We start from the raw sequence: 27,712 nt of genomic DNA, 5'->3' as shown, positions 1-27,712 counted from the left end.
GCAAGTCAGTAGTGTCAGTTGTTGAGTTCTCTGGTGCAGGAGTTTCAGTCGATTAGAGAAAGTCACTTTGGTCAGCTTGCTTCCCATACTTCAGAGGACATGTGTCGAGATAATTACCCTCCCGATTTGGCATCAACACTGTATTGAGCACATCATTCCAGATTTTACATTCCAATTTGGAAAAATGCGCAAAGACTACATATAAAAACAACATTCATTGTGTAATCATGGTAATTGTTTATAGCATATTTAAACTCATACTGCTCTAGAATTGTATAAATTACTCACACTGTCTCCAGCTGGGTAAACAGCTAATATTTACATCCAACATTTCTCTCCAACATTTTCAGTACCCTAAATATGGCTGCCTGTAGTCAGTGAAAACATAGCCAGCAGTTTCCCTTGCAGTTATTATTGAGCACATACTGTATATCTAATTTGAGCTTGAAATTTATTTTACATTTACTGCAAAAGTCAGTATTTGAAAAACATTCTGCATATGGGAACTGTTGAAAATGCCAGGTTCATATGAAGCCGATTAGCCTAATAAATATAATGTATAAATATTTTTAATAATAATTATATATCCCCCAAATGAGGTTTATTATTTATTATTTTATCCTTTTAATTGAATTAATCTCATATTATGAACACTTATTTGGCATGTTCATACTTGTACCATAGCGTGAACACATCCATGCCCAGATACACTGCAGAGTTTTTTCATAGTTTTTCATGATGTTATTGATCATGATAGACTGGGCATGATTCATTCGTTCACCCTGCATTCGGAACACTTGCTAGTTAGGGTCCTTTGACTTGTGCACACATTCTGTCATACAGCATTTCTTGGTCCATGATAACACCCAGCTTCAAGCAGCTTCAAGCGTCTCATCTTCTACATACAAATTCGGGATCACATTTAGATCTGGGTAAATCTTCCTATATACAACGGGGCTTATCACATTGCAGATAGAGTCAAACAGTCATTCATCTCATGCTGTGCATGTTTACAGGCATGGTCACTTAATGTGGTATTTACCACAGCTGAAACATTGTAAAGAATTTCCCCATAATCTCGTATCTTCTCACAATTTGGGAAAAAGTCAAGAAACGCACAGAGACCATCTGCAAATGGTATTTAGCGACTCCCATTTTTCATAACTATACACTGTTAAGAAACCCCCATCCTTTCTGATTTCTACAATGGAGAACACAGGCAATTCAGCACCTACCTGCATCTGTATATACTATATACTAACCCCTTTTGTTGATTTATTTATTTGTTTATTTGTCTGTTTGCTTAGTCTATATACTATTCCTCATAAATGTCATTTTACATTTTTCACTGTGAGAAATCGCACAATGATATTTCCTCTCCTAAAGAATGTCATTTACATGACTCATTGTCATCATGATGACAATGACTGACAGGCCTGCCAAACTGAACACTCTGGATAATTGTCAGTATTCAAAATAGAACTGGGTAATTATCGATTCTTTGTTTAATCTAAAGTACCAAATGCCATAATTAAAACATACTGCGGTTTGCACTGAGATGTAAGACTTTTTGGGGTCCAAATTTCAGTCTTGCTTTGTTTTTAGTGTGGCTGTGAATGTACAGGTACAGAATCTACAGGTGCGGACCTCACTAATTTACTCATGGTGGGGTGGGAGATGCCCTGTTTGTGATGTATTTCGTGAGCTGTATGAGAATGGTATTTCTGGCATTTCCTTACAGTAGAATGGCCTTTGTCATTACGGATGCTGAGGAAATGGATGGCTCGGCCAGTGAAGTGAGTGTAAGGGTAAACACTATTGCATGTGGGACAGGTGGTACGTTTTCGTTCAGGTGACTGACACCCGGTGTTAGTCCTCCCTGCACCCCCTGCTCCAGAGCTGGAAGAGGAGAATGTCCACAGGCATTGGCTGCCGCTCGCTGAATTAATTCTGATTAGGCCGGTAGTAGCAGGGGTCACCCATGTATTACAATGAAATTAAAATGATGATGGAGACTGCTCTGAAAATTTCCAGAACAACCATTCAATTACACACCAATCACGCGATATCGCGCCCTTAATGCAGCTCATTTCCAGCTCCCGCTCTCCCATCAGGTCCCGGCTCGTCTGGTTAGCCTGGGGGAAACACACCGGCCTCCCCCTCAAAACCCCTCATTTCCATCTCTGCCTGCCTGCACCTACTGCTACCTGTGTTTTAGATGTTGCTCAGATTTGTAGTCATGCTAGATCATGCTGTGTGTGTGTGTGTGTGTGTGTGTGTGTGTGTGTGTGTGTGTGAGCTGTGTGTGCCCTTTGTGTGTGTCATGTCCATATGTGTTATGAGTTTATTATCCAGTGGAAATATACAATACATTTTTTAATATGTGTTTTGGTCCCTTTTGCCATGCCACCTGTTTAAATGATTCATGTGAATGACAGAATTATAACTAACTAACAGCATGGGAGAATTATTTTAGCCTCATAACAACTCCAATTTGACTCAACATACAGTACATATTGTGACTACTGTACATGCATATTATGTGCCTCAATGTTCCACATTTATTAGCATTTATATTATGATGCTTTTATGTGTGTTTGTGTGTGTGCGCGTGTTTGCGTGTATGTGTCTGCTCGCGCGTGTGTGTCTTTTTGTTGTTTTTGGAAGTGTATCAGGTCAGTCTGTAATGATTGAATGTGACAGGGGTTATAGCAATGTGCGGGTTAAATTTTTTCCTTTGTTCTGGTTCAAGGCATGCCATTTAGAGGCAGAGTTCTCGCCTGGGCTCCGGACAAGGGGGACCTTGAGTGGACAAAAGCACCATGAAGCAGTGCTGAGCATTTTACTGAGCCAGGTTATTGAATCTATTTCTCAGGGGTGATCCAAATCATAGATGTATTGATATATAGGATGGACCACGACTCTGGGGAATGGGAACGCACACTGCAAAGCTCTCTTTGAAGCCACTGTAATTTATATTGGATTTTTTCAAAAAGTTTATCAACAGTCCTTCTCTATACCTTAGTCTGATTTGGCCTTTTTCATAACAAACTCCAATTTCTCTTTGCTCCCTGACCATTACCCTGAAATGCCCTCTAACAGCCTCAGAACACATTATTTTAGGCTGATTAATGACATGAAAGCGATAGGAGGCTTTTTGAATGGCTCGTTTCCTGAGACAGTTGTTAAACTAGCCTGAAGTTAACTGGCTGCATTGAGGGGAAAAATATTTCTAATGTCTTTGCTGCTGATTCTCCACAATCTTCAGTAGCCATGTAATTATCTACCTTATCTTGAAAAGATCATTGTTCTTTATTTAATTGGCAGTATTGTTGTTTTCATAAAAGAGATTACAGAGATAACATTGCTTTTTAAAGTATGAAAAAGGACATGATGATTATGTCTTTTAACCAGTAAAAGGGAAATGCTTTGTGGTCTTCTTCTGGGTATCTAGAATATGTCCTTTCATTTTAATTTTATATAATAAAACCTTTTTACAGTTTTCTTTTTTGGCTGTTGCCTAAATTACTGTTGCCAGACTAATAACACCCTATAGAGTTAACCCTGGTCTTTGTAGTTTAATTGAACAGAGTTCAGTTAATCAGTCACCGGTCGGTGGAAATTAACATAATTGCTTTTGACCCAGCGGTGACTTGGAAGCAAACAATTGCTTTGCCTTTCCAAGTGAACCTCAACCCGTAAACATAACCAGGGCCAAAGTTTCACAGATGGGAGGGCTGTGGTTGCCGAGGTGCCTTGCTTGTAGACACAAATGCCATGTGGACATCTGGCACGTTAGCCCATGTGAGCATGGGCAAATCCATCACCTCTGTTCTAGACTTAATGAACCTCTCTCCAGCCTCTGTGCCAAAATATTTTCCTCACCCATCACTGCCATGATGTGGAAGGCACCAGTCCCAGCCTGCCTGCTGAATCAGGCGCTCTCCCTGGTAATGATATTACGCATATCACACCCTAAGGAGGGCGGAGGAATGCCACATGTGCATTTATTCAAAATGATGTTCCTAAAGTGTAGCCATAGTAGGGGAAATGCAGGTTAAATCACAGTGACTTTTCCGGAAGAAAAATATGTGATTCGCACTCTGTGGGTATGATTGTGAATTAGGGCAAATTTATGTTGTGGATATACTAACCAATTTATGGAATTGTCATGGGAAAGCATTCAGTGAAGGGTAAACATTTGATTTGTGTTTCATTCAGGTGGGTTGTTTGAGAAATTATTCTTGGTGTGTAATAGGTTTGTGGGAAGTATGTCAGTGCCACTCGTTCATTGTCAAGGGATTGCAATGTTCCGGAACAAGTCAAAACATTATAGAACATTGACAAAACAACAAAGACAAATACAGAAGAGAATTGAACCTAACATTGATTAAATGCGAAGCTAATCATGCAAGCTGGTTACAAGGACTTATGCTCACTATCACCTCTCACTGTTTGAGTAAGCAAACGTTATTTGCCTTTACAATAATTAATTCAGGACTGGATCAAATTTAATCTTACCAGAGTCCTCTGTGAAGCCTGAGAAGCATCTTATTGAGATTGAAAAGTACAGCACTATGGCAACATGTAAAATACAGATGTTTGCTGTGAAATATTGTAATTAATACATCAGTTAAATCTCTCTCTCTCTCTCTCTCTCTCTCTCTCTCTCTCTCTCTCTCTCTCTCAAGGCAACATAACATTTGCCAGACGTTTTTTCTTTGAGATAAAAAAGAAGCAGAAGCAACAATAAAGAGTTTGTTTCTAGAAACAACATGCATTTCAGCTGTAAAGTTTGACTGTATTGATTGGTAGATCTTGAGATTTGTCCAGTGTTACACTATACTTCAAATATGAATCATATGGCAGAGTGAGGAATACGTGTCCATATTGAAAATGATCTCATAAATCACATTTATTCGACATAATGTCACAAAGGTTATGCATTTATATTTCAACAGATGGTGCAGTAGTTACTATTTCAGAAATTTGTTTTTTTAAATATTTAATATGTGGACCTACATCTTTCTATGTACTCTAGATTTCTGTAGATCTCTGTAGATTTCTTCAAATGCATTGTTAAACTGTTAACTATGAACAGTTGTTTTTTTCACTCATAAATACAGTAAACGGCCCTTTTTCACAAATGAATCAAACTTTATGTTGGTGACTAATCTGAGATTTAATGGAGAACCAATGCTTCAGAGTACTTCAGAGAAATAGCCACGACCTTCAGTCGTACATTGTTTTCCTCTAGGTTATTCCCAACAAAAAGAGGACGCTGTTTTGGACAGTGTTTGCACAGGGGAGTCATATCCTTTGGCTTGATTTTTTATCTCTTATTGACAAGGAAACTCAAATTTCAGCTGCAGAAATCTTTCCATTTAAAAATGCATGCGGACATGAGCTGTGTTATTTAACACTCCACACTTTTCCATTTGCGCCTTTGTGTGGTGCAAAGCACTCATTTATCAGGCAAAGCTGTTGCACTGGCTGAGTGGCTGCAATTGCTAAATAAATACTGGTTTCGAATGATGTTTGCGATAACACTGGTAAGGCACGGTTTCTATATATAAGGGGTTCCAGGTGTAAAAGGGAGAGACTTCATATCTTCGAAAAAGCATTGAATACTCTAAATAGGGAATTTGCAATAGATATCAGGATGAGGCATGGAACCATCTGGAAGCTCTTTGATATTCCGAGCTTGTGCTTTTATTTTAAAGAACTGGATTGATGGCATATTGCCACATTAATTCACATTAGTCTCACTGTCAGTATTTTTTTTCAGATGTGTGTTCAGAGCTTTTATAAAATAATCAATTTTCCTTATATCTTACAAAAAATCACCAAAGACAGCTTTGAATTCTGGAAGAAGGACCGGCAGCCAGTACTGGTCTCAGTGAATTTCAGTAAAACTCCAAAAAGGCTCCATACCCAACACTATATTAGTTACCTCTGCTATTTCGGTTTTGACTTTCCCTTTCTTTACAATCACACAGGTATAGCCATGTGTCGCTACATTAGCTTGATATCCCTCCGTCTGCAGCCGCTTAGTCCCATAAACCAGTGAAATACATTAGGAAATGAAATGGTCTGTCACCAGCACATTGATGTGCACTCAGCCAATCTCTCGCTAGCCTCTCCCCCTCTTACACTTGTCCCTTTCTATTCCAATCTATGGCCTTTACAGAATAATGCCATGCTGTTCTGTGTGGCAGGCAGGGAGAAAAGAGAGATGGAAGAAATGATGGAATATTAAAATACTTCAAGTTGTTAAATGTTTTCAAAATGCCCAAGAGGCAGTGGCAAAGCCATTTTGTTTAAAGAGGTTTTGGGGTGAATTTCTGAGACTTTGTCTCAGATAGTTCAGCCAATAGCCTACTACTTGGGTTTGCTGATGGTGCATGAGGGATCAAACTGCTGGGTGGCTAACCCCAGTTAGCAGTGTGTTTTTACACCTAAGAACAAGGGGAAGGGATGGTACACGTATTTGTACCAAACCATTCAGTATGGGACTTTTAGTTCAACACACACTGCAAACTGAACAATCACAATCTTGCTTTAACACACGTCAAATGTATTTTTATTATTGTGCGAAACTTAAATTCAGAACTCCGATAATTCCCCCGATAACATATGTGCTTAATGTGCTTTTTTTCATCAGGAAATAATGGCCAGTTAGCCACTGTTGACATTTTCATTATAAGTGAAAAGCAATTGTATATTTTGCATTTAATTTCCACACCTCTCTGCTGTACTGAAAATGTACTGCAGGAGAAGTCAAAGGTACTTCAAAACGAAGATTTTTGTGTGCCCTTACGCCCCTCCCAGAACTCCCAGTGAGCTGGGCTGGGTGGAGAAGGCCCTTTGGAGACTTGTCACTTGTCGTTAGCTCTTGACTCCAGCTTGGTTGGCACACATGGCTCTGGCAGTCTGTGGACAGAACTAACAGCATGCGCTTGCATAATTGCACCAAGCGGCATTTCCTCCTACAGTGCTCATTTTCAGACAGGGGGGCCAGAGCAAACACAGATTGTGCATCGTTTATTAATTTATTTATCTCTTCCCAAGTGAAAGAGAAACAATCTTATATGGACATTTGTTTTGGTTATATCATTTTCTTGACAAGATCTGCGATCTGCTTTAATCTGATGTACGTGAGACCATGAACAAACAGAGAATGACAAAAGGCACAGTAACACAAGGCGAACACTATAACAATGGAGAACTGTTATCTGAAGGAAATTGGTTGGAAAATGTATCAATTTAGCTGACAAAGGTTGTCAGAGGGATAATTCTGCCACAACGTGCAGAAGGTCTGAATTACTGAACACCAGTAACAATTTTCTGTTGTTTGTTTTTACAGCTACTGTATGTGTCAGTTGTCATGTTGAATTAAATGTTGGGCCCTTGCTTTATGTACATGTTGTATATACACTGGGCCCTTACAAATCTCGCTTTATGTACATGTTGTATCTACACTTGTTAATGCTCTAATCAGCCAATCATATGGCAGAAACTGAATGCATAAAATGGAGGTCAAGAGGTTCATTTGAGCAAACATCAGAATGGGGAAGAAATGTTATCTAAGTGACTTTGACCGTGGAATGATTGCCCAGTGCATTTAGAGGCATTTGGTTGCCGTTGAGCAGATAAGATGCTTCTGTACACAGAATTCATTCTGCTGCTGCTATCAGCAGTTACCTCATCAATGTCAAGTGAGCCAATAACTGTGGCAGTTATGTGTACATGCCCAAACCATAACATCCCTACCACCATGTTTCCCAGATGAGGGAGTGCTATGGATCTTAGGCAGTTCCTTTTGGCCACCATACATTGTTCTTTCTATCACTCTGCTACAAGTGAAGCTTGGACTCGTTTGTCCACAAGACCTTTTCCCAGAACTCTGCAGGTTCTTTGAGGTAAACTTCTCAGGACGATTGTGTGGCTGTTTGAAGAGTTGAGGTGAAGCTAATGGAGTATAAGAGGGAAAGCTTTCCCGTGTACTGGCAGGTCCTGAGGGCCCCTGGAAGTGTGTGCGCATATGTGCAGGCGTGTGGCCCTTTCCTCCATTTTTTTCCCCTGCACGAGTCATTTCTATACAGAGCTCCCGTGGGCACCCTATTTAAAAATGAATATTTAAATATGGACATCCAATCTGTACACTCCAATCCATTTTGCAATCCGTACTTTCGGTTTGCCTTCGCAAAACTGAGGGTACCAGTTGGCAAAGCGAGCGCACAGTTTGCAAACCTGTGGGTTCTGAAACACAAACCAAACACTCAGTTTACAGTGTATGGATTTGCAAAACTAACATACGGATTGCGAAATGGTTTGGAGTCTACGGACTGGATTTCCACATTGAAATATTTGTAGAGAGAGTACGGATTTTTGTATATTGTATATTCTTTTTATTTATTTTTATTTATTTTTTTACCTAGCCCCAGAACATCTTCTCATTTGGCATACCTGGTGAAGTACATACAGTATACAAACTACTGGATTATGTAAAATTTTTATTTTAGTCATATATTATACTGGACTGTGTATTGCACTAAAATAAAAACAAAATAAACAAATCTGTTCTATGGCTTGTCGGTTAATGACATTCTGTTCAGCCTCTCCAGAATATTTCTGACATGCTTTGAGAACTAAATTATGATTTGTGTATCCCTTTGGAGAAAACGTGGCTACTGAGACTGCTATATTTGAACTGCAGAAGATGTTAATGGCGCAGACAAAACCCACGTCACAGCATTGCCATGTGAAACTGTGCAAGGTTTTGTTTTGTAAGCTAAAGACATTTCATTGCCCCATTACACTAAATAGCATCCATTCCTTGTACAAGAGTCACAGATAAACTGAAAGAATGTATGAAACAGATGTACTGAATCGTGTTTGTCTGTATGTGTGTGTGTATGTGTGTGTGCATTTGTGCTTGGATGTGCAGTATGCTGTATGTGCAGTGCACTCCATAAGTATTTGGGCAGTGATGCCATTTTTGTTGTTTTGCGTTTGTACTCCAGCACAAAGGACTAAAATGAAACCATGAATATAAAATATGGTTAAAGTGCACACAGTCAGTTTTAATTTGAGGGTACAGTATTGAAATATTTATTTGGTGATCCATGCAGAAATTGAAGCCCTTTTTATACATTGTCCAGTCATTTTAGGGGACCAAAAGTAATTTGATAGATTTACATAATCCTACATGAATTCATCATATTTAGTACTTGGTTGCACATATAATATTCACTCAGTGAGCACTTTATTAGGTATTTATTAGACTTATTTTTTATACTTCTGCTGCTGTAGCCTATCTACTTTTGCATACCACTGTTTTAATGCCTGGTTGTTTGCATTTCTGTCACTTTCCTGTCAGCTTCGACCAGTCTGGCCCTTCTCCTCTGACCTCTCTTATTAACAACGTGTTTCTGCCTGCAGAACTGCTGCTCACTTGATGATTTTTGTTTTTCGCACCATTCTCTGCAAACTAGAGACTGTTGTGCCTGAAAATCCCAGGAGATCAGCAATTTCTGAGATACTCAAACCACCCTGTCTGGCACCAACAATCATTGCACGGTCAAAGTCAATTAGATCACATTTGTTCCCCATGCTGACATTTGGTCTGAAAAACAACTGAACCTCTTGACCATGTCTGCATACTTTTATGCATTTAGTTGCTGCCAAATGATTGGCTGATTAAATATTTGCATTATCAAGATGGTGCATAGGTATACCTAATAAAAGTGATGTGTATATGGCAACCAAGTAATAATATATTTAGTACTATATATATATACAGTATGCAGGCATGCGTGTGTGATTCTGTGTTCCTGTGATTGAGGCTGAAGACATCAAACTTGCTGAATAATCTGATCCAATTACTGTTCAACAGCCAGGCAGCCCTATGGGTACAGACAAGATTAAGTGCTGTTTTTATTTCATAAAGAGAAATATATTTCTTCAATGTTTGCCATAAATGGGTCTTTAATGGAGTGAGAGGAAATTGCCCGTGCCATTCATTGCTTATATTCATAACATGTTGCCCTCATAAAATGATCTGTCACATCCTCAAACCAATTTCCAACATGGTATGAAAAATGTTCTTCTGATTTCACTTCTATGGAGCTCTCACTTATACGCTGGGAGTGGCGTGTACAGATGCTAAGTCCTTGGTTGCGGTAAGACCAAAGCACTCTGGAGGCACGGCTGTGATTGCCTCTCTGGTAACTCAAATACGGGCCGTATCAGAGAATGATCTCATGAGTGATCACCTGGGATGGCGCATCACCCAGAGAGCAGAGCAGCAAGTTCTCCTCGGAGAATGAGATTCATACCGCGCCCTATCTGGAAAGGTAAATAACGCAATAAATCTGGATACCGTTGGAAGTGCTGCCAGGGCAGCAAGTGTTCATACACACCTTGCCTCTTTCAGCCAGAAACTGTAATAGAAAGGGTTTTCCCAGACAGAATACGATTATTAAAAAAATAAATAAAGAGGACCTTCAGTAGGGCTATAATGTGACCGGGCCTGATATAGCTGACTGCATAAATTATGCATATTTTCTTTTTCTGACCGTTTATGCATGTAATTACCTTCCACGGTGTTACTACTATTATCGTGTGAGACAATGTGAGATCTAGATTAACAACATCCTTTCAAACAAGTTGTGCTATTTCATGCATGTATTTCTGCATAAATGAAATCCAATGGAAGCAGGAACAATCTGCGATGGGGTTGTCCCTTGAAGTGAACACTCAGGAACATGATTCTGTCAGAAATGTTATGAAAAATATAAAGGTCTGGATTTTCTGCCATGATGCCTGGTTGTGGTCTTTTGCAGGCTTCACCATATACAGTGTATGTGTCTCTGCTCTAAATAGGCTACCCATTTCATTACATTCAAGAGCTGCATCCCATGCCCCACTACATAAATCATCTATTCCCCCCCCTCCCCTCCCTACCAAACGTAATCCTCTCCCCACCACCCTCCCTTTTGGAATGATTTCTCTGAGAACCCTTTGAAATATTGTTGCACCATAACAATAACACTCACCCAGAGCAGCTTAATGAAATATTTATTAGGGATTTGAGGATTGAGGTTATTTTAATTACCATTTGCTAAAGAGGCATCTCTGCTGATTTATTGAGGGTTCACACTTGCCAGTCAGCATTTGCCTCGTGTCGCTCGGGGTGTGTGTGTGTGTGTGTGGGGTCGTGCACATGAGATGTTTGCGGTTGCTGCCGCTTTGGAACGCAGCGTCTCTGTCTCCAAGGAGAGCTGGCCCCTTTTCCGGGGCCCTCCCTGACTTACCACAGCGACCGTACGTTTGTGACCGCGGCTGGCCAATAGCGAAAGCAGCTCTTGAAATGAAATGGAGATCTGCCAAGCAACCCAAAAGAAGCAGGTTGATTTAAAATCCAAAAAGCAATCTCATGCTCTGCAATATATAATTATTATTGTTTTTATGAAGTTGTTTTATGTCTCTCCCAGATTATTAGCTGAGGATTTTATCCAAAGAAAAATCAAACGTAAGCATACAATCCTGCACATATGTGGTGTCATATAATGGATATATTAATGCCCCTTCAGATCCAATCACACACAATGCAGCAGGTACCATTAAATACAGTCATACTTACAGTGTGGAAGGCATATTCACAGAATGACATTGATGGCTAGGCCCAATTCGTACACCTCATTGAGCTTTTGACACACACATGACTAAGTGTCTAATGGGATGAACTGCATTAGGGGCAGATAAATCCCATGTCTGTAGGATAAAGGTCTGTTTTTAACAGTGGTGTAAAGTTCATCATATTTGCGAATGCTTCAAAGTCAACACTAATGTACTCATCTATCAGCCTGGCAGTACTCAGCTTCTATTTTACCTCAGATTGGGTATGGCGTGCATGTTGTGTATTTTTTACTTTGAATACATTAATGTCCGTGTTCACATGCACAAGTGCATTATTAGGTTCCAGTGACATAACATTTGCAGTGACTGAAAGAAAATGTTTTAATTTGTTTAGCTTATTTTTCTCCTGATCTACTAAAAACGTTGTTTGTAATTCTCCGCTTGCTAGCACATGGTACCATTATTACACCACATGATTGATTTGTCTGTATGCCAGTAATTACAATTAAAACGAGTTTAAGTACTGATAGTGTACTTCACACAGAAGCAACATCGCTGAACACAGGAGAGCAGTGGAGAGAAGAGAAGTGAAGCCGCAGAATTCTTGATTGGCTAATGTGAAAATGAGAGAGGGCCAGAACTTGTCATTTTTGGGAAGAGGCCCAAAAATGATTTGCTGTATCCAAATTCAAGTCCCCTATTTTACTCCTTAATTCACTCCCACGCACTCATTACTCCTCACCTTCGTTCATTTCTCAGGATAATTCTGTAGCTATTGTACATGTAGAGCTTCACTTGTCCATTGTCTGTAAAGAAACACAGACTTACCTTCTTGAACTGCCTGAGGTGCTTAGAGGAGCTTACGTTCTAAAAGGGTAAAATGGATTATTTGAGTAATGTAAAGGATATATTTTGAACTATGAATAGCTATTTTGTCAGAAATCCTGAAATAAGAACGTGCACACCAGCTAGGCTTTGTCGGATTTACTCCGAGGTATTATTTTTACATTTTTAACACATGGTTTCTGTCAGCAAAAACTGTTTTATGTTACTATTAAATCACAAATTAAAAGGCACAAAATGGCAGCCAAACATTCTCATTGTATTGAGTCTGTCAGTACATCCTCAGTACAGTGTGAGGACTTCTGTAGTCTATTGTGCATATGGCAATATATCTCTTGGTACATTGTACATATAATGACTTTACTTAAGATGTTCCGTGGAAACATGAAGGTTTGATTGATAAGAATACACAATTTTCAGGCCTGTCCAACCTGTTTCTGCTCTTCAGAGACAGTGAATGCAGAAACTGATTGCAGTACGTCAATCAGCGGAACCTCGGTGCCCTCCCTTCATTAACACACAGACAACAATGACAGCCTGTGCTCTCCCAACCTGCGGCGAGAATTCTCCCAGGTCCCCCGGCAGAAGGGCTTATCGCCCCCTTTCAGGGCTACAGGGTCCCCGTTTGATTAGCCACTTTATCTCTGCCCGCTGAAGAGGGAGAGCGCCCCGGCCGTCATTAGTACGTCAGTCCGCGGCCGCGGGCTCGTCGCCTGCCGAGGCGACGAGCGAATCGCCGGGCTGACAGAGAGAGGCTGGAGCGCGGCCCCAGGACGCGGTTAACATGGCGGCGCCAGCCCCCTCCCCTCCCGCCCGCAGCTGTCTGTCACGTAATGACTCCGGGAGAGAAATCATTTTCACTGCGGCCTGACCCCGGTGCAGAGCGGCACAAGGGGAAATGATTTGAATGAACGCTTTGATAAGCAATCCCAACCTAATAGCTTAGAAAATAGAATTAATTGCCGCACACGACGATGGGAGAGTTGATCGGCCGTTCTCCAGTGTGCGCGCCGTCCGTGTGGAGCCAGAGAACGAGGAGAGGGGAAACTTGCTTATTACTTTATAGCTACTTTTCTTTGAAGAGAAAGCATAATGGGGAGAGAGAGTTCTTCTATTTTCTCCCAACGTTGATATGTAGCTCCTGCCTGCTCGGTTGAAGCCCGCTTCGTACAGCTGCTGAATTTCAGCCGCTAAGGTGTGCCGCTGCAGTTTGGGGAAGAGCATTCCCTCACTGGGGCCTTATGGCTGCACCGGCTTCCAATGGAAATATGAAAATTTAAAACCTCATGCCGCAACCTCATGCAACTTGTCTGGAGAAATATTTCCAGCGATGGGGGACCATGGAGCTGTCTCTATTATAGAACAACTGAGGCACCCAAACAACAAGCACCTTTTAAATATTCAGGTGCTGAATGGGTAGGTTTGTCTCAAAGCAATCCTAAATAGAAAAGTAAGTACATAGGCTGTGTCTCTGGGGGAGTGGGTTATGTATAGGCACTAACTGTGCATTGTCTGCAGTGGAGACCTGGAAAAAATGTGCTTTTCATTGACCAGATGGGCCCTGTGTTTCTAAGTAAACCTTCATTAATGCATAATTAGCCAAATTGAAGATAGTGTTTGTAACAGTGCTGTCCAGAGAAATGCACAAGGGGGAAATTGGAGAAAATATGTAGAAAACAATTTGAGGATTACTTTTACAACATTTACAGTCTGAATATTATTCCTTTGTGTGCCCCACAAGCATACTAAGGAGAGCCTTTTTCTGTTTCATGGAATTAGCAGAGGTTTTTTTTGTGCTTTTTTAGTGTAATTTCATTCTTGGTTTCACTGATGCCCTCATCCACATTTATTTACAATATTTAGAACTCTACGTCTCCCTTATTTTAGAACATATTTATACATCATGATTTATATGGGAAAGACTGAGGTAATGTATCTTGCCATGGGGGTTATAGTATTTCTATTTAATCATGTTTTGAAGCATTTATACTTTAATTTAAATAACTGCTTCATACCCTGCTCCCAATGTAGAATTCTCAGTCCAAACAAATCACTAATTAGATTTGTCATGAAGTATGTGTCAGTAAGAGTACTGTTAAGTATGTAGTGTCCAGTATGTAGCATGTGAATTCTTAATACTATTAAGATTTGCTGTATTCTAAATCAGTTTTGACATTTTTCAGCTTTTAATCAAGACAAAAAGTTAAAAAAGCACATTCCAATGTAAAATTATAGTTTTGTGTCATTAAATACCATAACCTTCTTGCTGAGTGAATGAAAACTAGCGTTTAATGTAGCTTTAAGACTAGCATTTCGTTCTCCGTGATGTCTGCTGCCCGAAATGGATTAATCTATTCCTATTCGTGTCTCGACATCCTCAACGCTTGTTAATACGAATAAGTAATAACGGCAGAGGGAGATCAATCTGCTTTATTGCCATCGATGCTGAGAATAGCTCTTCTTTAGCCGCCTTCTTATGTCCTCTTTGCTGGGGATAAATGGAGGGATCTTTTCAGCTGAGCGAAGGAGGAGAAAAGAGGAGAGAAGGTCCAGAGCAAAGCCCTGTGTCTGCAGCATTTGGAGCTTAATGTGCAAACGCTGGCCACTGCCCAGGCCACTGCGCCCCGTCCTGTGAGTCACGTCTTTAAAAGCCTGGGCTCTCTCAGCCAGCGTGCTCCTAATACTCCTGATTAAACCTGGAAGGCCACTCCTGCATCTGAGCCAAAAAGCCTTTTATTTTTTAAATATCACTCCACACCAATTCAATCCTATTTTCAGGAGAGGAGGAGTGTGGAAGATGGGTTTCGGGTTCAGGGGTGAGGGTGTTTAAGTAGAGTGCCCCTGAGTCCCAAAGAACAAAAGAGGAGGGGAAAGGATTGTTTTCTCTTTGCTGTCGTTGATACTTGTGCTTGTTACTGTCCCCCGGGTCAAGTTAAGGCCATCAAGGTGTTTAAACTATCTTTTCTTATTTTGTCAGGTTGTATAAGTGTTTGCGGTGTAACTTAAAGCTCTTGTTTGGCCAAACGGAGTTACATTCAATAGCATCATAATCAATAGAAAATTGATTGCTCAATTTTACTTAGAAAGGGTGTGTGACAGATCCATTATAACGGCCTGCAGGACTGACAAGGTAACCCAATTAGGTCTCGTATCCAGATGGGTCGATGGCATGAGTTTAAGCCACATTTCCCCTGGCTGCTGGCTAAGCTAGAGCTCCCATTGTCCTGCCTTCTCAAAACTGAACCCACAAAAATAAAAATAAAACAATGTTGCAAATCAGATAGCTCTACCCTAATAATAAGCCCTTCCATGCGCATGCCAATGTTATAAGCAAAGAGAAAAGTTGCCAGGAACGCTTGGCAAAGCGAGTCTTTCGGAAGTTCCTCCACCCAGGGAGTTGAGCTGGGAAACCCTGGTCTCTGCAAAGCCAGGAAGTAATCACGCCAGCCACACATAATGGGATCTGCATCAATTAAGAAATTAACAGGAGAGTACGCATGATTTAAAATGGTGCTTCAAGCTGCTCCCCCTCCTTCTGTAATGGTGCTGTAAACATGTACGAGAGGCCATTTGTTCAATGTGACGGAGGAATGCGCTCATTTGCATGCAACTAAAATGTACTTTCGCCCCTCTCCGTATTTCCCTAATTAGGCAAACATACCCTTAAACTAGCCGTTTGTTCCGCTGGCAATTTACGATGTGGCTTCCTTGATGTGGACCCCCTACTAAACGCATTTACATTGTCTGTTTCCCACACAATAACCCAGGACTAAACTGAATACTAAACACTGAGGGAAGGAGAAGAAAGAGAAGGGCCAGACCAAGCAAAGCCACCACAGAAGCACAATGCATGAATAAATACACAAATTGAACCTCGCATGAAATATGTATTGAAGTAGCTCTCCGACTGATTATTCAAAAGCCACATCTTTGATTCCATCATTGCGCCTCTTGGAGGTGGTTGGTGGTGCTTCATCAGACAGCTAATCTGGATGCACCAAGCTCCTACTGCACTGTAATTTAGCACGGTGGCTGAAATCTTATCGGATTCCAATGGGATCCTTGAAGCGATCTGCTCTGGCAGTCAATGCTGAGAAGTACTGATTTATTACAGTCCATAATTTCAAAAGAATGGTTTTCAAAAGCTAACTGTGAAGGGGGCTTCAATAATCAATGAATGAAGAGTGTGATTCAGACCATCTAGTCATTTTTGGCTAATGCCGGACACTCCTCAATCTTACTTAATTACCCACAGAATCCAACTGCTGTGGAAACTAAGTCCAATTCAAATTGTGAGTTGCAATTCAGAGGCTGAAATGGATCTGCACAGTACAGCCCTTTGGTGTAATAAATTCATGATGCGCTTGTGTTCTGCCGGCTTAATGAGTATAATTTGTAGATTGATAGATCGTAGATGCCCGGCTGTGTATCTCATTTCAGGCAGAAATAACTTTACTGGTGTGCAGTATAATTGTGCATTTTCTGTGTAATAGTGTTCACCTCTGATCTGTGATTTGGTTGAGTTTATTCACATTGTCGAAGAGTAAGCAGCAATGTCACAGTGGAAACCAGCTGGTTGTGTATTTACTGTACGTGCGCACATGTCGATTTATGAACAAACACTGCAATAAAAACCTGCTGAAATGGTCAAATGTTAATATCACTTAATGAATCTGAAGCACCTGAGCACAAAACAGGCAGAACACGTGGAATTTGCAAAGTGCCCATAATGTAATAAGCAGTTTCTGCTTAATGGAGTCAGGGCACCATTTAAAAGAGAGGGGAAAAGCTATGGTTTCCATGCAGGTTTGCTTGTGTGGCTACACTTGCATAAAATCAGTTCTGTGATAATACCTTAGTCCAGATTTTTGCTGTAGATCTCTAACAAATGTGTGTGTGTGTGTGTGTGTGTGTGTGTGTGTGTGTGTGTGTTTATTTGTTTGTGGCCTCTTTCATGCATCCCAATGATCGATGAGAATTGATAGCAAATTTTACATGAAAATATTGGCTGCAGACAACTTGTTAAATAGTCTAGAACAGGGGTCATCAACTCTGGCCCTCAAATCCAAATCCAGCCATGGTGCTCTTTTCTCCCTGGTAATTAGTGCTACTGATTGACCAGACTCTCCGGTAAAGGGAGGGTGGAAAACCAGCAGTTCTCAGCCCTTGAGGACCGCTGATCCCTGTCCCAGAATACTTATAATGATAATAAGTAGAATGACAATAAAATATTTTTTTGGTTTTTGTCAATTTAGTCAAAACTTGCTCATCCACAGAATAAAATGAACATAACTTTGCGTTCCACCACACATTTTCTTAAGCATGCTAGGAGCAGCATAAGGAATCAAACTTTTGTTTCATTCCACTATCCATTATATGCTATTTTCTAAGTCAAGAATGAAGGTGTATGACCTAATAGTCGATTCAAACTATTGAAATGCAATTCAAATTCTGTCAAACTGACAAAAATTGTAAATGTAAATGTTTTATTGTAATTTTAACATTTTTATATTTAAAAATTTTTTTATATTTAAATCAATGGCTCAAAAACTTTTCTACATAACAATGTGGCAATCAGTATTTCATATATCAATATTTTATGACATCCCTGGTGTGTGCGCGCATATTTGTGTGCATGCATACATGCGTGCATGTTTTTATGTGTGTGTGTATGTATGTGTGAGCAGTGAGAGAGAGAGATAAATTATTGTGTGTACTTACTTGTGTTTGTTTGTAATGTGAAAATAATATTTGGTAGGAGGTCGATTTCAGGTCGAAATAATTAATTAGCATAATTAGTTGGACATATTTTTCTGCTTATGACTGTAAGGTCAGTGTAAGTGGCAGTACAGTCTCATTTTAGCTCATCAGCTTTTGGTGCTCAGTCACTGCATCTTCCGCAGCGAGATGAAGTCTGCAGTATTGCTCATAATTCCTGACCTCTAAGAGTGAATCTTCCCTCAGATCAAGCGGGAGAGAACAAAACGGATTTAATGTCTCCTAATTTCAAATACCCCTGACGCAAAATAAAGCTTTGTTATCTCTCAATCTAGTTATCTCTGCGGCAAGCCATGTTTTCTTCCTGGCACTTCTGAAAAGCACTCTTGAGGATCTAATTTTAGTCTTAAATGGAAAAATAATCATTGTTGGCCCTCCTTGTTGTCTTGATGGTACTGTAATAGAGGAGGTGGACTGTTGTTGTTTTGTTTACTGAGGAGATCGTGCATCTTTCATTATCATTTTGGCGAGGCAATTTGAAATTCATGATGATGGTCACGGCGGCACGGATGGTGCAGTGGGTAGCACTGCCGCCTCACAGCAAGGAGGTCCTGGGTTCGAATCCCCGTCGGCCGGGGCCTCTCTGTGTGGAGTTTGCATGTTCTCCCCGTGTCTGCGTGGGTTTCCTCCGGGTACTCCGGTTTCCTCCCACAGTCCAAAGACATGCAGGTTAGGCTGATTGGAGAGTCTAAATTGCCCGTAGGTATGGGTGTGTGAGTGAATGGTGTGTGTGCCCTGCGATGGACTGGCGACCTGTCCAGGGTGTATTCCTGCCTTTCGCCCAATGTATGCTGGGATAGGCTCCAGCCCCCCTGCGACCCTGTTCAGGATAAGCGGGTTCAGATAATGGATGGATGGATGGATGATGATGGTCACATTTAAATTTGGTTCAAGCTTGAACCTGTGCCCACCCATTTCCCAGCATATGTCCAGCTCACTTTAGCATCTTGTTAAATTTGCATCATTTAAAATTCCACATCTCTATGCAGCAGTGAGCACTGCACTTGTTGTGTTTATAATACCATCAGTATTAGTAGTACCTTTCTTACAGATAGCCTAGCCCATAGAGTGCAGTGCTGTTGAAAACTCCCATATCACTCAGCTCACTGCACAGGTGAAGCTTTGCAGCGATCTTGTTCATAACACACTGGTTGGCAGGGGTTAGAGGATGGATGCAGGGAGAGAAATTGATTAATGTGTTTTTTGATAAATTATGGATATCTACATTGCGCCGATCATTCAGCCTCTGTTCTTTTTTGCTGCAACTCGAAAGCTACAGAAACGGCAAGTTTCTAACTCGCTCCCACATGTGCGGATTCCCAAAAGTAATAGCCATACCTTCACTTTACCAATAGATAGTGGAAATTGATCCACCACTGTAGCTGCAGCCTCTTAGCACTGCCTGTCCTTGTTCTTCTTTTCAATGATTTACAAATGTATTACCCATTCTGGATGCGTTACTTATGGGAGAATAATAGAAGTTGAGTGTTCCACGGTCTGCTTCTCCAAATGAGCCTACATGGTCTGAATGGCCTGTCTATGTCATCAGATATTTTCTAAGTCTAAGACTATTTTTCATAGCTACATATTGTTTAGACCATTCAGTTATCCTGCATAACAAAACTGCCGAACTGATGAATCGGCTAAAGATTTTTTAACCTAATTATCTCTCTCTCTCTCTCTCCCCACTCCCCCTCCCTCTCCAGCAGATTCCACACCAGGTGAGTGCACTGACATTCTACAGATATGAGCAGCCCATAGTGGACTACTGCCAGGCTCACCAACCACTGCACCTCAACATGAACTACGAGGGCCCCCCACAGGGCCTGGAGGAACTGGGGCCACGAGAGCGTGGCACCATTCAGACTATTGCCCTCCCCACCGTGCCTGCTGCCCCTCTCACGGACCCCCGGACCCCCCCACAGTGATGTCTGCTGGGGAGACATCACTGTTTTCCTCCCTCCGTATGGGTCCTGACCAAAACTGAAAACAGAAACAGACTTGCGTGGATACGGAGGAGTGGCAGAAACAGGGGGAACTGCAGGGGTCTTATTGATGGAATCAGCTGCAAGTTTCCTTTGTGTTCGGTAGCTCTGAACAGGGTGCAACTACAGTGAAGCAGTACAGGCTATCACTGTGGTGGGAATGAGAAAATAACTAATTAAAGGCTGTGGTAAGATGCCGTATCTTCCATCCAAATAGTTACTCCTAATGTTCTGTGACTTCTTCATTTTGGAAAGAAGTGGGGTTTTTTTGGTCTTGTTTTTTTGTGTTTTTTTACCATTTGTTTGTGAAGTCATCTACAGCTGCCTAGAAAAAAAACATATCTAAATATTTAAATGTAATTGAATTACCATTATTGCACTTACTGCCTCAGCTATATGCAGCTCCCGATTTGAGGAATTAATGCTGGCACGCTCCCAGTGTTGTGCAAGTACAGTAATTAAATGGAATCTGCAAAAAAATTTAATGTGGAAAACAATGAGATGAGGAAGACAATTGCAGAAGTTCTAGTTTAACAGAGCTCAAAGGTTTCTTGCTGTTGCTTCTAATAAGGTTTCAGTTGGTGGTCGTACATCCAGTCAAATATTGATCATTATTAGATTATAAGGGGTGAGCTGTCCAGATTAAACTATTATAAATTGGGTGTGAAAAATAGTTGAAGTGAAGGTTGTGAAAAATGTGTAGTGACAACTTAAACGTCCTACCAACATTTTTGTTGTTTTGCTCTTTATATTTTAGTTATCTTTTTCTGCTGCTGAATTTTTCCAATACCAGAAAGTATTAATCTCTGTGTGACTTACATGTAGCACACTATTTGAGTTGGCACACTGGCATTGCCATTGGTGATAAAAGCACTGGACAACTCTTACTCTTAACAGTACAAAAACCTAGTGATTGCTAAGCCCAAACCATTATAATTTACTCACGATTGCTCACTCACAATAATCTAAGATGTTTGCTGCTTAAATGTAAAAGTAATCATTATTTGCCTGGGGGCCAAATACCCGTAAACTTGTTTAAAGCTACTAGGGAATTTGTCAGTGACTTTGGGGCTTTCATGTTCACATAACTGATATGTACAAGATGCTTTCTTACCACGACCCGGTTGCCCAGTTCATTCTGTAGTGGAAGGATGCCTGTAAAATCTGCAGTCTACCTAGATGCTTGTGGACTGGAGAGGCCTGTGTGTGCCATAGTGTTTTATATGAAGATTGTACACTGAAGGTCACCTGAGTCCAGCTGTCCAGAAGTACTGACTGTTCTCTGTGCTGTCTGTCACTTGTGGACGTATAGTCTCTGTCCCTTGGCCCGAATCCTAATCTGCCCCGTTCTACGACGTACATTCAGCAGTGCAGGAGGCAGGATGCTGGAAGGAGGGACAAGGGGGACACATCAATGATCTGCTGTGTGACCCCACAAAATGAAGGGATGCTCTTCAGGACACCAGACCTTTGAAGATGCTGATGGAACGTCAAAAAAATCTGAAACTAAAAAAGCCCAGCTGGACTTGTGTATCTTGTAAATAGAGAGTAATAAAATAAATAATAAATGATGTCTTTACTTCTTCAGAAACACAACCTCCTGGAGAAGAGGAGCCTTATCTTAAATCCAGGTGAGCCCGGATAGATAGCAGGGTGTCTATTGTAAAACAAAAAAACAAAAAAACAAAAAACAAGATTTGAGGTTGTGAGGAAATTTGCAATATTTTGCAATATTAGCTTTCTGGTTTTATGATGGATACATATGTGTTTTCTTCTGCTTTATTCCATATGTCATGTTTTTCTGTTCTGTCAAATAATATAGCCTACAGCTACATTCCAAGGAAGTCAAAGCCCAAACCAATGATCTTTCCTTTAAATTGAAATAAAATCACTTATAATGTGAGTGGTTTTGGAAATTCTTTAGAAATTTTGATGTATTTATCCATTTTATTCTTAGAAATGTCATCTTCACTTCGGGAAGGCAGGTCTTGCTGAAAAAGAATGTTTAGAATGGCTGTTGCTTATGTTAAAGTTAAATGTAGTGTGAACAGTTAGCCACCAGTGTGGGCGTGCAGGATATTATTATTTTGTCTTGAAAATTACTTTGTATTTTTAGCTGTAGCTTTGGATTTTCAAATTAAGAATAATTGCTCAAGAAAAACTAAGGAAATCTGAGAGTAGATTGTAGTATCAATACTCTGTGCTAGACTAATCAAACTGATTTAAAAATGATTACCCAAAACATATGGGCCCTATTAAACAGCAAGTCTGCCTTTCTTTGCTCTAATATGCCATGAAGACTGAGTAAACCTGCTCTCTCCCCTGTCTGGAAAATAAACCCAAGAGGATATCAATTAATTTGCATAGTCAATAATGAGAAAATGAATCTGCAGCTGTCTTAACAGAAACTGGACATTGCACCCTTGATACTCAAGTCCACATGGGCGAGCTGGTGTTTCTTGCTGTTATAGTACCACTCTTGGGGGTCTTCATTGGCTCGGTACAACTCCCCCATTTGAAGTCTTTTGCAACACCTGTCATTGAACTTCACAGCATGTGTCATGTTTTCTCATACTATTGAATTTGCTTGGGCTGCGAGATTTGTGCTGTAGAGTATTAAGCTGCCTGTGTATTTGTTGATTGCAAACAGAAATCAATATAAATAAGCAAGAGAGCAACAGTTAAGTGGAGCAACAGTTCAGCATTCAGTGTACATGTACAGAACAAAAGACAAAAGAAAGATCCATTTCCACTGAAGGAATAATTGATACCTGTTATCTCTTAATTGTTATTTGAGTATATACATACATCATAAAATTGACATTTTAAAGAACAGGAGGAAAGGTATAATCTGTTATTGTTTTATGAAATGTTATTTGCATTAATAATGACCAGCAATGTTATTTAGCTACCTTTTGGTATCTTTACAGTACACTCTTTGCAGTACACTGCAAAATATTAATTGCATCTCATTTTTTTATTAATGTAATTACATTTGAGTACTGCTTAGCCACCCGGATTAACACGGCTAGACTTCACCGTTTTAAAACGGGGAACGGTGCGATGTAAGCGCACAGTGATGTGAGTTAAAAGAGGTGAACCCAGACCACTATAGAGGGGTGCCCACCAATCATTGGAACTGAATGTGTATTTGGGATGACAGTCCAGTGAAAATGGGCGCACTGTGAGAGCAAACCCGTTCAGCTGCGACAGCAGGGGAGCACTGACGGAGGGCCCCGGCCTGTGAACCTGACGGATTGTGAGTTTCCTTATTTGCTTTCGCTTAGGCAACATCATGTTCTCCAGATGTTGCTCATGAATCCTTTCTAAATCTAAAGGATTAAGCTGTTTACACACGAGATAAGATAGAGCAACGTCCACCGGGTGTCTATAATTACCGTAATTTCCGGTCATTTTCCGAGTACAATTGTGCAATGCAAAACCAATAGAATTCTGATGTGCTTGTAGTAATGTTGAAATCTGCTGAAAGAAGCAGGCTTACTTTTATAAACTGATTTAAAATGTACTCTTAAAATGAATTCCCCTGGGCTGAAGAGACAAAACTAAATTGGGAGAAATAAATACATTGCATTTTGTTAAAGGTGCTTTCGGGTTGAAATCACTCGTGATCGAACCTGATGTGAAAGAGCCCTCAATTACTTTAATGTACAGAAGACCTTAATTTGATGCCTGACACAACATTAGTTACGCTGCTCCACCACCAACACATTCTGTTAATTGTAATGTAATTGTAATGTGATTCTGAGAGTTGCTATATTTTTGTATCACTTTTGTTTCTTTTGTGCTTCATCACAGTATTCAGTGCATTTAACATCAGGCTGTTCCGCTTTACATGACTTAAATAAGAAAGAAATGGGTGTATGGAGGTGGGCATACACAACACAGTGCAAGAGACACAAAGCCAGACTCTATCATTTACAAACATATCTAGAAGAAAACTGGTGGATATAGAGTTTACCAGATGAACTCATCATTTAAACAGCATTCCCGGTGATTATAAGATCTGATGAGCTGTGTGCATTATAAAGTGAAGGACATTACCCAGCAGTTATCTCTATGGCTCTCTAATCTTGCTGTAAGAAATAACCAACAGAGTTTGTCACCTTAGATTAACTATGACCAGCTATGGGACAATGATAAAATGATCACATTTCCTCCCCATCTGCGGCACTGGTTTCATGTTTCCTATTCTAAGTGCACCTAGTGTTTCCCAGGCAGGGTATCTTTGACTGTTAATAAAGAACTATCAACATGGGGCCAATGTGCAAGCCACCCTCTTTTTCTGAGCTACGATGAAAGACTGTCTCTGAAGCTGGCTGTCTCCTCATTTTCCTTATCTTTGTTCCATACAATGCAAGGATAACAGGATTTTCCAAGCTGTGCAACAGTGGATTTTTGGCAGTTTTTGGTTTCCAGGTTTATTTTTATTCATGTTTTGGTCTTACTAAATGACTGTGTCACCTGCAGCCAAAGAAGTTTGGCTTGTCTAGTTCTTCCCTAGAATTTGGGGGGGCAAAGCATCCAGGCTCTCAACTGGCACTAGAAAACAGACAACACGTTACTTCAGAACTGTCATTGTGAGCTAGGCTACACTGCTGGCATCCCTGTTGGAATGTCTTGTTTGACTAAAAGTAATGTGGCCAGTGGTCTTGAGCATTGTGAGGAAGCACACTTTTACTTCTTATCCTTATTCTTAGAAGCTACAAAATGCAGATCCCCAGACAGTGGGAGAGACAGAATGAGAAAGAGATACAGAAAAGAGAAGATTTAGCTGAGGATATCATCTGTGGCCCTGGGGCTTAGGGGGAACCAGAGACCAGACATTAAGTAATCGGTTCTTATCGAGCGTGGCTCAGGGGAAGATTGTCATAAACTGGCCAGGATGCTTCTATTGAGGCAATGTGAAGGAAAGTCCAGCAAAGCTACTCAACGCTTTCATATTGTTATTCAGATACGGACCAGCAGTCCATCAGTGGTTAGAAGCCAACTGCAAATTGTTTTGTTTCCACACGCTGGCTTATATCATAGTATTTAGCAAATTAATGATGTATATCACTTCCATACACAATGTCCATCACATTGTTATGCAGGTGTTCACATATCCGTCAGTGATACTGGGTTTTTGACTATGACAGATTCTAAAATAAAAAATGTGTTGACTGCTGTTTTTGCTTTTCTCAGCTTTTTTATCATTGTGCTGTGATCCTGCTGGGCCAAACATTTGGTGTAAAAGTCATGTCGGGTTGTTTTGTATGGATATGGTCTATTGTTTCCTGCTGAGGCCTTGTGTCTTGTAGTTTCCTGCAGCAGCTGTATCCCCCTGCGGTTCTTACAGGACATTCAGTGGTTGATTGGATACTGTGCTGTAGAGAGGAGGACGACAAAAATATACTTTTTTTTACTTGATTTACCAATATATGTATTTATAGCTTTTTACCTGTTAATTTTCACTGTATCATGAATGCAGTAATCCAGCATCTGCACCATATAGCTCTATGCCTTTGGCAGCATATCCATGCGATGTAAATAGCTTGTACCACCCAAGGGTCCGTTTCCAAAATAAAACATCTATTGCTACCCAGAATTCCAGAGTCCTGTTCTTAGGATGACCTTTTTTTACTGCTTTCTTTTAATATGATCTTCCACAAAACCAATCGATGTAAATCTGCTGATTTATCTCCCCATAGATGTTATCAAGCGTTAGGTAAGAAAGCCATTTTCACGATTTCCCATGGCATCTTCACAAAAGCCTGTGAGGGCGGAACAGTTACAGAGCCAGCCTTCAGGCATACAGTAAATTACAGAGGAAAAGGCTAGCTACATGCAACACTTTTCTTGTGTAAATGAACACATAGAACATGGAACACCCAGATCCTCGGTCCTATAAATTAAATGTGTAATTCTTTTCTATTCAATCATCCACAATTCATCCACAAGTAATAAAAATATGGTACCAGAATAATGTATGTACACCCACTCAAAATTGAAGTACAATAGCTTCTTACTGTATATGAAAGATTTGCTGCATATGTTTTGTATTTAATTATTCAGCCACAATAGATACTCTGGCTCATGAAACATGTATTCCAGAAATGTATAACTTCTGCTGATTTTTGTCTGTTCAGATAGTCGCTCGCGTTCGTTTCAGCGCCTAGTACTGCATGCTGAGATATGAAATCCGCAGTCGCAGATAAAACCACAGAGACGCGTGTAATTGTACCAGCCATGAGTGAATGCATTTGCAGAGAGCTGGGAAGTCTTTGGGCCTAGCCTCATTTCCCTCCGTTCCAATATCTAATGTTAAAATCATCTGCCATGGATCATCAGAGGGTACCCCTTTGCCACTGGGGTGCTGACACACAGTAATCACATATCACATGGCTTTGATAAGCGCCAAGTGTTTAACATATTGAATTTCTACTGTAACCTTTGAGACCCCACCATTGTTCCCCTCTCTGAGCTAACACATGGTATCTTGCTTTTATGACCCATTCCCATATCAGTGTTGGAAATGTGCTTCAATGGGCCTTTTTGCTACTGTGGTGCTATGTGTGAAGTTCAACCAGATCAAATACATTGATGAATATACGTATTTGACACTTGTTATAGCTTGGAGATTTTGAGCTATCCCTCTCTGTTACAGTTTTTTTTTTTTTTTTTCATAAACCAACCTCTTTTACTGCTATTCCCCAAACTTAAATAATGAGTTTTTTGTCAGTTGCACAAATTCTACTTTAATTTTGGTTCCCCATTTGTACTTAGTTTGAAATTCAAATCATGCCAATTAATGCATTGAAATCTATCAATGTAAATATATATTTAAAAAAACATCAGTACTACCATGCTGTAGGTGTTTGTCATCCACTTTCAAAAACGTCTGACCAACTCTACCTACTTCTCATGTCTTGCTTGAACTGTATTTTACTTTTTATTTGAAATTTATTTTTGTGCAAAATATGTTTTAGTGGAATGTAAATACTCTTAGACTAACCGTTGCATATTTTTCTTTGTTCTGTTTTTTTTTTCTTTCTTTTTTTCTCTCTAATCAGCCTGGAAGTTGTTTTGTGGCCCAACCTGGTGCAATGCAAAACTTGGCTCTTCTCTAAGTATATTATTGTCAGAGATGTTTTGTAAAAATTTTGATGATGAAATTAAAAAATAAAGAACTTTAAAGATTATGTAGAAGCTGTGCAACTTTTGATAATAAATATAAAGCTTTTAACACCATTTACAATTGCCAGAATTCATTGGAACAAATTGATTTAAATTATACATTTTTGGATTCTAAATACTTTTTTAAAGCTGGAGTAAAATGTTGCATTTGCTGTGTTGTCTTATTTACGTTTGAATGTTTCAAGTAATAAGTGAGAGGCCTCTCTGAAATTGTTCTCCTCTTTTTGGTGGTACTAATATTTGATTGTCACCAATATTTTGAATGTTAA

General features: G+C 40.1%; 1 protein-coding gene across 2 annotated transcripts in view; it reads left to right on the top strand.

Annotated features, from left to right (window-relative positions):
* Positions 1-22,055, top strand: part of LOC133140983 (leucine-rich repeat transmembrane neuronal protein 4) — a 94,497-nt gene extending 72,442 nt beyond the window's left edge. Inside the window, exon 3 of one of the 2 annotated variants that reach the window (XM_061261324.1) lies at positions 19,974-22,055. In XM_061261324.1, coding sequence (XP_061117308.1) covers positions 19,974-20,192 — 219 coding nt within the window. In that variant the 3' untranslated portion in view covers positions 20,193-22,055. The remainder of the gene's footprint in view (positions 1-19,973) is intronic. The other variant, XM_061261325.1, reaches the window with a different exon arrangement.
* The last annotated feature ends 5,657 nt before the right edge of the window (positions 22,056-27,712 follow it).

Source organism: Conger conger, chromosome 11 (assembly GCF_963514075.1).
Source record: "Conger conger chromosome 11, fConCon1.1, whole genome shotgun sequence".
NCBI classification, from domain to species: domain Eukaryota; kingdom Metazoa; phylum Chordata; class Actinopteri; order Anguilliformes; family Congridae; genus Conger; species Conger conger.
The sequence above is the reverse complement of the archived record's forward strand: the minus strand, read 5'-3'. Positions and strand labels throughout refer to the sequence as shown.